Here is a 13141-nt window from a genome sequence, read left to right as displayed (position 1 = left end):
TGTCCCAGGCTGCTGGTTGCTCCAACGTTGGCGTGGATATGGATGGACTGGAAAGAGATGTCTGGGCTGAATTGGCAGCCGGTTTGGTGATTCATTTGGGCTTCTCAGCAGAGGAAGGCCCATGTTTGTGGCATTTGTGTAGGTAAGGCCACACTTTTTTAATTATATGTTTCACAGATTTATTCCAACTTTTCCACACAAGGTCAGTTGAAATAAAAATAAAAATAAAAATAAAAATAAATAGCTATGTCAGTCATTTACTGACTTATATGAAAGTCATTCTGCCATGGAGTTAAAACTGCAGCTGACTTCTTGAATCACTAAAAGTGATGTAGATATAGAATTTATATATAACATTTAATATTGTATAATAGGGTCGATATTACTAGCGAGTGACTCAGTAGGGGCGCTGGACCCGTTAAACGAAAAAAAAAAAAATGTGTGACCTAAAGGTTTCGTCCATGAGGTGGGAACACTGGGAACATCTTTTCATAACAACGACCGGGACAATCACAGCAGTGATCATGAGGAGCAGCAGTAAGTACATCTGCAGATTAGACAAGCTAGACATTTTTCATGTTCTGTAACCATACTTCCAGGTTTGTGTCGTAAAGTTGATATGTAAGTGGCAGCTTACGCAAAACAAAACAAAAATGGAAAAAAATTATTCCCCAAAACACAACACACGTCTCAACAGGGAGGAACGAGAAAGACAGGGGTAGTCAGATGGTCAAGTCGTGTGAGCTCACAACACAGGGGTTTACAATGAGTGACCCATTTGTTTGGGTATATGTATCATTCCTCTGGGGAATCACTTTGATATTGAGTCGCATTTTTGACTAAGGGTCAGCAGTGGTATTAATGTGGAGACACACTAGTTTCCAGATTTCCAAAAATACTTGTTATTATAATTTATTGCAATGGTAACAACATGAAGTGATGTGTAGGATTTTCATTATGGTATCCACAATACATGCAAGTGGAGAGGTGATCCCCATATTGATTGTCTTGTCTACAAGGAATCTGACAGTAGCTTAGATTCTATCTTTAGAGTAGGTTGAGGCCTATCTACATCATATTAGAAAGAGGAAGACCAAGCAGATGATAATGCCCTGAAAAATAGTGTTACCATTATTACAGCTAAAATGGATAGAATTTGTTAACTTCAGAGAACTTACCAGATGACATCACTATTGAATGTGACGTCACCTTTTCCTTTCCCTATGACGTCACCTAACAACGAGTGTGATAATGTCCCTTAGTCCAGCAAAAAGAGGGCATTATCAAGTTACAGTTGCCTGCTCATTTCTGATAACATGCAGGTGGTTTAATCATAATTCTATTCATTTTAGCTATAATACTAATTTGGAAACACTGTCCAGCATCACCATGGTCAACACCCAAGCAAATGGGTCACGCACTGTGACCTCCTGCGGTGTGAACTCACACAACTTGATCACCTGACTACCCCTGCCACATCATTCTCTTTCCCATCACCACCCTGTGGAGACATGTATTGTGTTTGTGTGCGTGAACTGCATCCTGAATCGTATCGTAATAAAATGGTTAAGGGTGTATCCGCTCACTGTAAACATATATATATATATATATATATATATATATATATATATATATATATATATATATATATATATATATACTACTCCTCAAAGTTTTCTAAGGATAAAGGTTTGATGATCATCCAACAAATGAAGATTGAACTTTCCTGGTAACAATGATTGGGGGATCAAAGACGTCGTTTGATGACTGAAGAATTAGGCAGATGCATTGGCAAGATTGAAACTGGGTAAACACAATGTCACTTGCAAACGTCTTTGGCATCAGTGTGATCAGCAGGAAATAGAATCAATACCAGATATATGGTTCAGCTGCCTAAAGTCAAACAGGCTGTCGACAACAATCCACCACACCAGCCAGGTTTCTCCTGATTGCAGCAAGATGTCATCACTTCATGACAGCCACCACACTCATAAATGACTTGCAGAATGCCAATGGCATTAACATTTCTACAGTGTACATGTGTACTTATGATGCTGGTCTCCGGTCACTGAGGGCATGCCTTCGCATCCGACAGACCTGACATCACAAGCAGGCACATTTGGACTGGGGTGAAGATCACATCAATTGCTCAGACCAGGACTGGACTCTAGTTCTTTTCACTGATGAATCGAGATGAACATTTCAGGATTCTGACATAGCCAAACATGACCGCTATAGAGGGGGGCTCAATCATGATTTGGGGTGGGATCAGTAGAGGTGGAGGAACCAATCTCCATGTCCAACAGCAGGGTCGTGATCACAGGGATGATGGCCAGAATGTGTACATGCGACCATATGCTGGTGCAATCAGACCTGACTTCATCCTCATGGTGGATAACACATGACCTCATCATGCCAGGGTTGTTGATGCCTACATAGAGCAGGAGGCAAATGTCTGTTATTAAACATGGCTTCACGCAATATTGAACACACCTCTATGTATTATCTTTCAAAGTGGTGATCCTTAGCAAACTTCGAGTACCGTATTTTCTTGAGTATAGGGCGCACTTTTTTTCGGAAAAACACAGCTGTGTAGAAGGGGGTGCGCATTATACACGAATTATGAGTTTGGATGTTTTTTCTCCCATGGAAAGACATTACCGTGAGCACGAAACACCGGAAATACCATGTCAACAAATCCATACTGAAGTACGCAAAATAATTATGTAATTACACTGTCTATAAAAAGTGTTCTTTGTATTTCTGGACTTATGTTTGTAACTTACTTCATTAATTTTATTCAAAATTCCTTATAATATTGTTTTTATTAATTTCGGCGAAATCGTGTGTGAAGCGATCAGAAGATTGCACAACTCACCGTTATTAACAGCAACCACGGTCAGAATACCGCTATTGACGCCTTGAAACAAACTTTAGTTGACAGAGAATGGATACATATATCATAAATGACATACTTTGACTCGTTAAAAGTCATATTTGTTTTTGTTTGACGATTCTATGTCAACATGAAATTCTCGCGCTCACGTGCGCGTGAGCCTTGACGGTGACTGGTCAGACATGTTCCATGTAAAAAATAATACCCGGGAATAGCGATCAGCTGCTTCGCTTAGGGTTATTATTATTTTAAATATATTTAGTAAAGGCTGCATATAATTAAGAAAATAATGGAATATATTATTCCTGATAAATAAAATAGTTTCAGATACAATTGTTGCCGATCCTTGCATTAAAAATCCTATAAAGTTATATCACTGGGTGTGTCTTGACCGAATCACCGGTCGATTCCAAGAAAACATGTGTACAGCTGATTGCTGTTTCCGGCTTAGTTTACGAGAAAATACACAAGGTAATCTTAATCCCTAGATATAAAACAATGCCTAGCAGAACAATAAATACTATTTAAACGGTAAATAAACATGTCTGGTGATTTTTTATCTAAAATTTCGAATTTGTACTGACGAATTTTCTCAGCACCTGTTCGTTTGCCGGACTTCGCTGAAAGGGTACGGTGTAAATTTTTTCTGCGCATAATATTCAAATTTCTTTTTTTCCAAAATATTGAACCCACTAGAGGGGGGTGCGCATTATACATGGGTGCGCACTATACTCAAGAAAATACTGTAGTAAATAAAACATATTCATATGCTTACAGAAACATCTGACAATGAATAAAGCCATTTGTCACCCACTGTAATTGTGATGAAACAACTATGAATTTTTTTTTTCTAGATCCCTTCCACATGGAAAATACAAAAACTTGTAATTTGAATTGATTATTTGCCACATTAAATGATGTAGTAACCTCCAAATAAGGCAGCTGTGAAGATTTCGTTAATCAAGAAAGATCGGTGGTAAAGAATCCCAAAAAGCAAGCACATGTATAACCTTTTGTGCGATGAGAAGGAAAGTGAGCAATGAAGACAGATAACTCTGACTGGTAACCAAGGGCAACAGGTACCCCTGATGTAGAATAGAGGCCAATAGCCTCGTGTTGGTTCTGTGTCACATGATCAAAGGGAAGAATTGCAATATGTTGGGTCAGGATAAGAATAATTTTTCGTTTTATGTTTAATTCCAAGAAAAAATCTTAATCAAATCTTATTCAAAATGAAATGGCTAATTTCAAACCACAATGTTGTTCACCGTTCCCTTCCAAGATATTAGCTTCCTCAGCCTTTCGGTTTCTAAAAAATAATAATGCCATAATAATATCCACATTCGAGGTGAGGTGAAATTCGGTTTAACGTCACGTCCAAGATTATTGCACTTATATAGCGACGTGCATGCATGTGTGTGTGTGTGTGTGTGTGTGTGTGTGTGGCTGCTTGTACTAGTTCGGACTGATGCCGATTTATAGTGCTAGCCCACTGAGATACCATGCCGCAGTTTAACATGAATACCCCACTCAGACACAGTATACTGACTCAAAGCCGACCAGACCTTGTTTTAGCCCCTTAATGCCGAGCGCCAGACACGGTAACAACAAGTACCATCTTTTAACGTCTTTTGGTATGACGCGGCCCGGGATCGAACCCCGGACCTTCCGCTCTCCGGGTGGACACTCTACCACTAGACCACAGAGGCAGTCCTTCCACAATTGAGCATTTCTTATTTAAGGCAATGTTTTTATCCGATGCTAGACAGCACTTAAACTTCCCTACCTCATACAAACAGACAAGACAGAAGAACAGTTGAAACAGACTCGCCCGTGCAGAGCAGCAGAGAAGGCAGAGAGAAAACAGCCTGACAATGGGTAAAAGCAAGGCATTCCGCATTGTCTCTCTCTCGAGAGGAGGAAAACAGGACCAAATTTTACCAGGTACCGATGGAACAGTACCCAGCAACTCAAGAGTTATACAGGAACTGCACAAGATATGGTCCTACCTCACCAGCGGGGCCACAGGCAACCTTGTTCCTCGGATAGGGAGTGTTCAATGGTGTCGGGGGTTGGTCAGCTGCTGGGCCAGGACAAGTGGATCGAAGCTGTGAGTTCCCTCGACGTTTTCCACAGAAATGGCAGGCAAGGACAGATGCAGAGGACCACAAACATCCCTCAATGATGAACCTGACGGAGATGTTAGCATGGAGGGCCATCGTATAAGACAAGGCATGGATCTTGTGTGGATTGTAGGCCACTGAAGGTGGTAAGCCAGCACAATGATAAGCCCTCAGGAAAGCAGAACGAAGCCAAAGGGAGACTGTATTATGGGAAACCTCAGGGGAGACACGGCTGGAAACAGGAATGAACAGCCGCTGGTGCTGTCTTTGACACTGCTGGGACACCTGAATATACTGACGGTGAGCTCTAACAGGACAGAGGTTGAGTTCCACGAAATCATCTGGACTGATGATCTCCAACAGAGGCGGGAAGTGAAACTGCCAATCAGGTTGACCCAAAGGTTGGGTTTTGGTGACAAAGTCCCGAGAAAGACCATGGTGAACCAGGCTGTGAGGTCGCTGGTCAAAACTGACCCGGGTGACATCTAGGGCATGAAGCTCACTAGCCCTGGCCGCCATGGCAAGCACCAGGAGAAAGCAAGTCTTTATGGTGAGATCTTCAAATGAGGCAGATGCAAGCGGTTCACAAGTCATGTAAAACAACAATGAAATCCCAAGTAATGGGACGCAACTTCTTAGTCTGATCTTCCAGTCAAAAACCTCGGACCATGGCAAAAAATGCTGGGACCGAGGTCAGCTCGGAACCACTAGTGATCTTCAAGACAGAATTGAGTGTCGCAAGATATGTCACAATAGTGGAACCAGCAAGGTGATGGGACTCGTGGAGAAAAACCAAGCAACAGCCACCTAGAGGAATGGTGGCCTCCACCTGAAGTATGTGCCTGGACGAGCAGAAAGCCTGGAAAGAGCACAACTTGTCATCATTTTGGAAATGAGCGAAGGAACGATGAGCACTCGAGACATGTACCGTATATCGCTGTGTATAAGGCGAGTTTTTCGTACCTAGAATGAGAGGGTTAAGAAGGGGGTTCGTCTTAAACACGGAGTCAACCGGAGTTCGACAGCCATCCCAGCATTTGACAATAAAACTTCGCATTTCTTCCTAAATAACTATTCCAATAACTATTTCCATACATAAACACGATTTGTATCCCTTTTCCTTGAATAAAGTTGAATAATTTCTGCAAATAAAGTTGAAATGACCCTCGCCTCGATGCAGATTGCCAAACCAGCTGACACGATAAAACAATCAACATCCGTGAGTAGAGAGCACATGTGACCTAACATGTGATAACCGGTGAAGCTGAAATCAATTCCCGCTGTTTTTACAGTTTTATTAACAACTGTTGGAGACGGTGTGTATAAGTGATTGTGGAATAAACACGCTGAATGTGAAGCAAACACAAGCCTAGTTAGTTACAACATAGTTAATTGGCGATTAAATTACTCACCTCAAGTCGCCTTATACGGTACTTATTTATTATTGGAATCCAAAAATTAAACAATAACATCAAATAGTTATTATTGATGTTCAGGTGAAAGATAATGATTGAAGTTTGACCAGTTACACTGTGCTGATGCATTGACCAATATTTAGTGTCCATACACATGATTATAGTGGAAAAAATAACTACTATATATAAAAATATAACTAAACATTTTAAAAACTGTGATTAATAAACATTAGCAAATCTATCATCAATACACAATCATGGCAGTCTTTTTTATTTATGGTTTTTACCCTACAAAATGCTCAGTGAAATTGTTCTAAAATCATGCTAGAATCTATAACTAGTAAAATCCTAGATATTTTTTATAGTTGTATACTTATCCTGCATTACACCTTAATGCATATTATTTGCTTGTTCTTGACAGAGAAAAGATCAGTGTGAAAAATCTTTGCTTGAAGACGTTGTTCCAACCAGCTGAGAGGCCAACCCTATCATGCAGCTCCCACGTGACTCTGCGATGGGTGGCAGATCTGCGATTAGAGGCAGTATTGCAGGATAAGTATACAAACATGAAAAATTTCTAGGATTTAACTATGTATGGGAACCTCCAATTCCCTCAGCCCATCCCTAGGCTGTGTGGTCGGCATCAGGTGACCACTCCATGTATGGGAAACTCTGTTTCCCTCAGCCCGTCTTCGGCTGTATGGTCGGCCTGGATGACCATTACATGGAAGGGAAGAGTCAGGTATGCGTTGTGTCCTGGTACTACACAGCTTGACAATAACTCTCGGTTAGGTCTGGACTGGAGTACCGAGCCGTATGCTAGTGGGGCATGAACCTTCTAGTCCAGGGCATACGCCAGGGGAGGTCGAAAGACCGGCTCCAGACTTGGAGGCGAGGTCACTGACCTCGCCTCCAAGTCCAGAGCCGTGTAGTAGTGGTGACTTGTTGGGCACTACGAACATACAAAGTTGTGTGTGCCTAGCACATCCTCCAATGCGACATCTCGCATATGGTGACTGGCGACGAATGTGTTTGATCGCCAGAACACCTCTCTATGATGGCCAGTGGAGCTCAGTTGCTGTGTAGTGCCATGGTGGAGGCGATCGCCCTGGTCTCATGCGAGTTGTTGGAGCCTGCGGGTCCAATCCCACGGCCTTGTCGGCCTGGAGAATGAAGGCTCGTAGCCAGAAGGCGATCGTGTTGCAGCTGCCTTCCGCTTGTGAGGTTGCAGCTCTATACCAAAATGAAAGGCGTCGTTGTTGTCTATAGCGTTCCTTGGATCGTCTGATGTAGCAACGGAGCGCTCTAACCGGATATAGAAGGAGCTCTTGTTCCGTGCCCACAATCGAAGATAGGGGAGGGATGAGGAACAATCTATCTGGCTGTCATGGGAATTGATTCTTGGCAAAGAGGTCCCAGCACAGTCCAAGATGCTCCATGCTCAAAGCAGACGTGTGTGACGTCTAAGGCATGTAGCTCACTGACATGGGCGCGTCTCTCAGCGAGGTGTGAATGACATTCAAGGCCCAAGCTGGTGGACGAGATTTCACCTTTTGCACTTCCAGCCTGAATGAGCGGAGCAGAGCCTGTAGTTCTGGGATTTACGTCATGCGCCGATCTTCCGGAACTGCCAGGACCAAGTTGAGCGCCACAAGGTAGTTCATGAGCTTACGCTTGTTACACAGATGGAGCATGAACTCGGCCAGGAATTGAGGCTATGCAGATGTTGGGTCTTGTTGATTGCCCCTGCAAAAGCTCTCGAAGGATTGCCACTTGTCATCATAGAGGCTCCTGGTGGTTGGGCGATGTGCCATCGTGATGGCCCTAGCCGCTCTGGCCGATTAGGCTTTGGCGTTCAGTGCTCTCTGTAAATGGACCAGACGTGAAGACATTCCTGGTTTCCTTAGGCACCATCGACGGATATGTTGTGCATGTCTGAGGGCCTGCTTCCAATGAGCGATGGCAATGATAAGCGCCTCCAGTTCCAGGTTATTGATGTGCCATAGGCGCTGATCGGTTGAACACAGCCCAGAGGCGACCTGTCCCTCCAGGTGTGCACCCCATCCCTGCAGGGATGCATCTACGAATAGGCGCAGAGAGGTCGTAAGCCCTGTCAGGGAGATGCCGCCAAAGACATTCGATTCCACTATCCACCACCGGAGATGCTGCTTGAGATGATCCGGGAGGACGAAGGATACTGAGGGGTCCTGGTGCATGATGTAGGGAGCCAGGAACATCTGAACTGAGCGCAGTTGGAACCTTCCTCTGTAGGTCAAGTCCTGCGCTGAGGTAAGGAGGCCCAGGAGGACTTGCCATTGGCGCAGAGTGCTTTGTAGGTGGAGAGCTGGAGTCAGGTGCGCCTGCATGCGCTCCCACATGTCTCTGGGTACAGAGAGGAGATCGAGGTGCGTCTGGAAGAGTCCCCAATGAACTGAAGGCGATTTGAGGTTGTCAACTCTGACTTCCTGAGGTTGATCTTCCATCCCAGCTGGTGCAAGAGCCGGAGGGTGAAGTCCCTGTGGCGGAGTAGAGTGACAGTGTCCCAATGATTCAGTAGGCAGTTGTCTATGTACGCCTCGAACTGAATGTCCCGGTAATGGAGGTACGAGGCTATTGGCTTGGCAAGCCGTGTGAATAGCCAAGGGGCCGAAGAAATTCCAAATGGGAGGACCGCCCATTGATAATGGACTCCTATGAAGATGAAGCGGAGGAATTTCCGGTTGTCAGAATGTATAGGGACATGTAGGTAGGCGTCCTTCTTGGGGACTAGGAAGACAGGTGAATAAAAGCCAGGTGTTATGGCTGGGAGCAGCGCCATGCTGTTGAGTAGGTGGGTAGGTGTCCGCAATGGGGGGCGACGTGAGTTGCGGGTCGTCTATAAGCGTCCGCTTGTACCCGTGTCGGATTATGTTGGTGACATTTGGGTCCCCCAGGATCTCCAAATTCTACCAGAATCGACCCAGTTTCCCACCTACTGGAGTGTCGACAACTTGGATGGCTGGGGGTTTGAGGTCCCAGCCATACCTGTCTAGCGATTCACTTGTAGTCCCTGTGGTCGGCGTTACCTCCCCTGGGGTGGGCGTGGCGGAACTGGTTTGCGCCCGAGAACTTTCCATTTCTTCTGCCCTGAGAGGTTGAGGTGGAGCCCCGCCCCCGAGTCTGGAGGTAGTTGCATCGTGGCTGGTATGAGCCAGACAAGGACGCCTTAGCAAAGGCTGGCTGTGGCACCCTGGCCAGGTCCTTGTGAGCTGTCTCATCTCAGGTGAAGCCTGAGACCCGGGAGTGCGTCTTGGATATCTGTCCATTAAAGAGGTCAGAGCCAGGCTCCCAGTCCATCAAGGCAAGGTACCCTAGGCGTCTAGTGGCTGTGAGCCCAATCAGAGTAGCGCGCATATGAGAGCGCATTTGTGCCACCTGATGTTGGAGGTAGGATACGACCGTTGTTAGGTGGTCTCATCTATGGGGGTTATCCTCTGATCAGTCCTGCAGTATGGCTCTGGAGGACGACACCATCAGGGAGAGAGGTTTGAGTGTGTGGCGAATCTCAGTCTCCACGTAGGCAAGTTTACTATCTGAAACTTGAACTAAGGTGGAGTGGTTCGATCCTGTCATGCGGTGCAGGTCCTCATCTAGGGTATGAGCGCAGTCTGCAACTTGAAGCGAGTGGACTGGGTAGTCATCTTGTCTATAGCGTGGGGACCTGAAGGACGGAGTCAGCGACAGTTTACTGAAGTCCTCGTCCAAGCCAAAGATCATGTCTCTGATCAGAGGGTCAGGCGGGATCGAAGTAGGGTCCGCACGGATGGCCGTCTTGCTATCGACCTCTAGGCCGGGTGAGGGGGCGGTTGCCTCCTATCTGTCCGCCAGCCAGTCGGTAACTTGGTCTATCATGGGCGTCTGTATTGTAGGCGTCTGTGCCATAGGTGGGGGCGCCTGTGGGAGACCAAGCGTCTGTCCGGTAGATAGTATAGGCGCCATTTGGTAAGCGAGTGCCATGCCGGGTGTCAAGGGGCCTGCCGCCATAAAGATAGATGTTGTAGTGGTCGTCAGAAAGCTCTGGGTCGAGACTGAGACCTTGGGGACTGACATCAAGGTAGCAGTTGAGGTCGGAGGGTTGTCATCCGAGATGGCCGTAGGCGAATTCTCAGAGAGGTCGGACATCCTGCGCCAATGTTTCCTGGCCTGTTGTGTTCTGCGTTTCATAGACACACGGAGATACTGACTGAACTCTGTGGGTGAAAGCAGTAGACATTCTTTACATCGGTGACCCTGGAGGCATTGAGATGTACAAATAAGGCACAGGGGGTGGGGATCTTTGAGCAGGAGGGCATGATATCTGCAATGAAGCACTGTAAAATCACAATGCGGCCCCACCTGATTAAGTATGCTCTAATTTGTTTATCCCGCTGCAAGGGTTTATGAAACAATTATTATGACAAACGTATGACAACATACAATGAAAAACAAACATACTTGCGAGGATATGCCAATCGTGTGGTACCAGACAAAAAGAATATAGAACGCAGGCCAGTTCATTAACCCGCTGGCCACATAAAATATTCAAAATGGCTACTTGGAACAACAAGACACCTAGCATTGTTTTCTTTTGAGAAAACATCAGTAAGTGTCTAATAACGTTATGCGCATGTTTATCAAACATAGAATGCACGAAACACAAACCATAGGCACAACACAAAGACAACAAGAGTTTGCCACTAATGTGGCTATATCCCACGCCTCTGTTGCAGAATTTATGACATAATTAAATCTAAACAAACCCTAACCTTTTTTAACCGAGCTGGAACTTGTCATGGAAATTGTAAAAAAAAAGAAGAGTTTGGAACCTAAGTCCATCTTGTTGCAATGGAAACGTAATAAATAAAAATTTCTAAAATTTCTAAACAGCAAAAGGCACCAGATCAGCATGTACCTGACAGATTTGCAAAGTTTGATGAAATAATATTGAATGGTTTCTGAGTTATGCTGCTGAAATGAAATGTGATGGACTGTCGGATGGACATGCCCATAGCTATATCCCCCCGCATTATATCCCGGGGGGATAAAAAGATTAGAAATCTGAATCCTTTTGTGTTGCAACATACCATTTCAATGTTTCACATTCTTAATTATTTACATAATTTGAAAGTTTATGATTGTGCCATGCAGTAAGCTCACATGGAACTTTGTTCCTGGTGAGCTAAAATCAGTAATATGCCCAAACCAAACCTCCACAGAGTATTGATATCATACTTACAAAGTTTCCACTCAGGGTGGCAGCTGAAGCCTGAATTTTGCAGAACTTAACACTTGGATACTCTTGTGCTAGGCACATCAAACAACCATTCATTGCTTCACAAGCTGGAGAATTCTGTAAAGAAAACAAAGACAAGTAACAAATCTTCAATGAGTAGCAGTTAACAATTCACATGACATGATTTTTTTTGTATATGCTTGCACTAGTAGCAAACCCATTAAATATTATCTCAATTACTTCAATAGCTAAAAATAACAATAAAGCAAAATGAAACAAAATAAAGCAAAATGAAACATCAGGATAAAATTGTAATCTAACATAATTTTCAAAATTTTCAATTTTCAATCATTGGTAGATGTTAAAGAAAACACTCAACCAATTAGGATGTAAATCTCAGTGAGTGTATTACAGGAGGACAGCAGATCCTGGCAAAGCCCAAACATAAAAAGTCCAGTATTATACAGGTACTCCTATTCCCACAAAAACAATATTGAACAAGCATGAAATACCCATATTCTCCACCATATGTTCTACTGAGTGCCAGTCTCTAACCCCTGACCACAAAAGCTGCCTGGAACCTGTTCCCTTCATTTCAAAGCAGTGACAGATCACATGCCAAGTGGGAAAAGAAAGTTTGTGAGAAAAGTACAGTACTCAAACAAAATTAATCTTCCAGTCCTTTACAAACATAACTTTTTACTGTGTTTGATACTTTAGTAAATGGAATGTAGAATAAAATTTTATTCAAATATGAAAGTTTAATCCGATTATGCAAGATATATAACCAAAGCCCCGAAACAAGCATGGCTGAGCAATGTTATCGATCACGTTTACTTTTTTACTCTTTCTCAAAGTTTATATGTATATTGTTCACAAAACAGAAATTGAATCTATGGATTGTCAATTACAGGTTCATTATGATATTTCTTCCAATTGTATGATCTTTGACTGATAGGTACGTATCACTGAATGATCTGAACTAGATTATGTAAATCTATAAAACTTTTTAATGACAAAAAGCAGATGCCACACCCCATTTGTAGAAACAGCTCTATTGGCATGTGATATATATCAGATGAGTTTCTTTTAAACATGTCTTAACATAAATTAAAACAATATACCAACTTCTTCATAAATAAGAATGATGACTGTCACTTGTGACTTCTCATTATCTACAGCAGTCAGTAATTCACCCGCTGATAAAGGAATGACTTTTCCAAACTTTGGCCTGAAAAATAAAGAAACAGAAATGCTTTCAGAAATGTGCTCAACTGAAAGTATGTGTTGCATACAGATTGGTTCAATATATATTTATCATCTGGAAGCCACATTGTTTGGGCTAGTGGCATATGACCTCTGACCTTGACCAATTTAGCTAACTATCAAACATGATCTGTATTTATATGTGTCATCTTACTGAATGCACTTGTAATCTGTTGATACTTGTCAAAGT

The 13141-nt window shown here is 43.5% G+C and overlaps 1 protein-coding gene across 2 annotated transcripts in view; it reads right to left on the bottom strand.

The window, feature by feature from the left end:
* LOC139444722 (phosducin-like protein) overlaps positions 1-13141 on the bottom strand; it is a 160680-nt gene that overhangs the window by 29178 nt on the left and 118361 nt on the right. For both annotated transcript variants that reach the window (XM_071225652.1, XM_071225653.1), the window contains exons 5-6: positions 12814-12916; positions 11689-11802 (exon numbers count right to left, since the gene is read on the bottom strand). In XM_071225652.1, the coding sequence (XP_071081753.1) occupies positions 11689-11802; positions 12814-12916 (217 nt within the window). The remainder of the gene's footprint in view (positions 1-11688; positions 11803-12813; positions 12917-13141) is intronic.

This window comes from Haliotis cracherodii, unplaced genomic scaffold, assembly GCF_022045235.1.
Source record: "Haliotis cracherodii isolate W230 unplaced genomic scaffold, xgHalCrac1.p SCAF_6, whole genome shotgun sequence".
Classification (NCBI taxonomy): domain Eukaryota; kingdom Metazoa; phylum Mollusca; class Gastropoda; order Lepetellida; family Haliotidae; genus Haliotis; species Haliotis cracherodii.
Note: the sequence above shows the minus strand (reverse complement) of the source record. Positions and strands in the feature narration are given on the sequence as shown.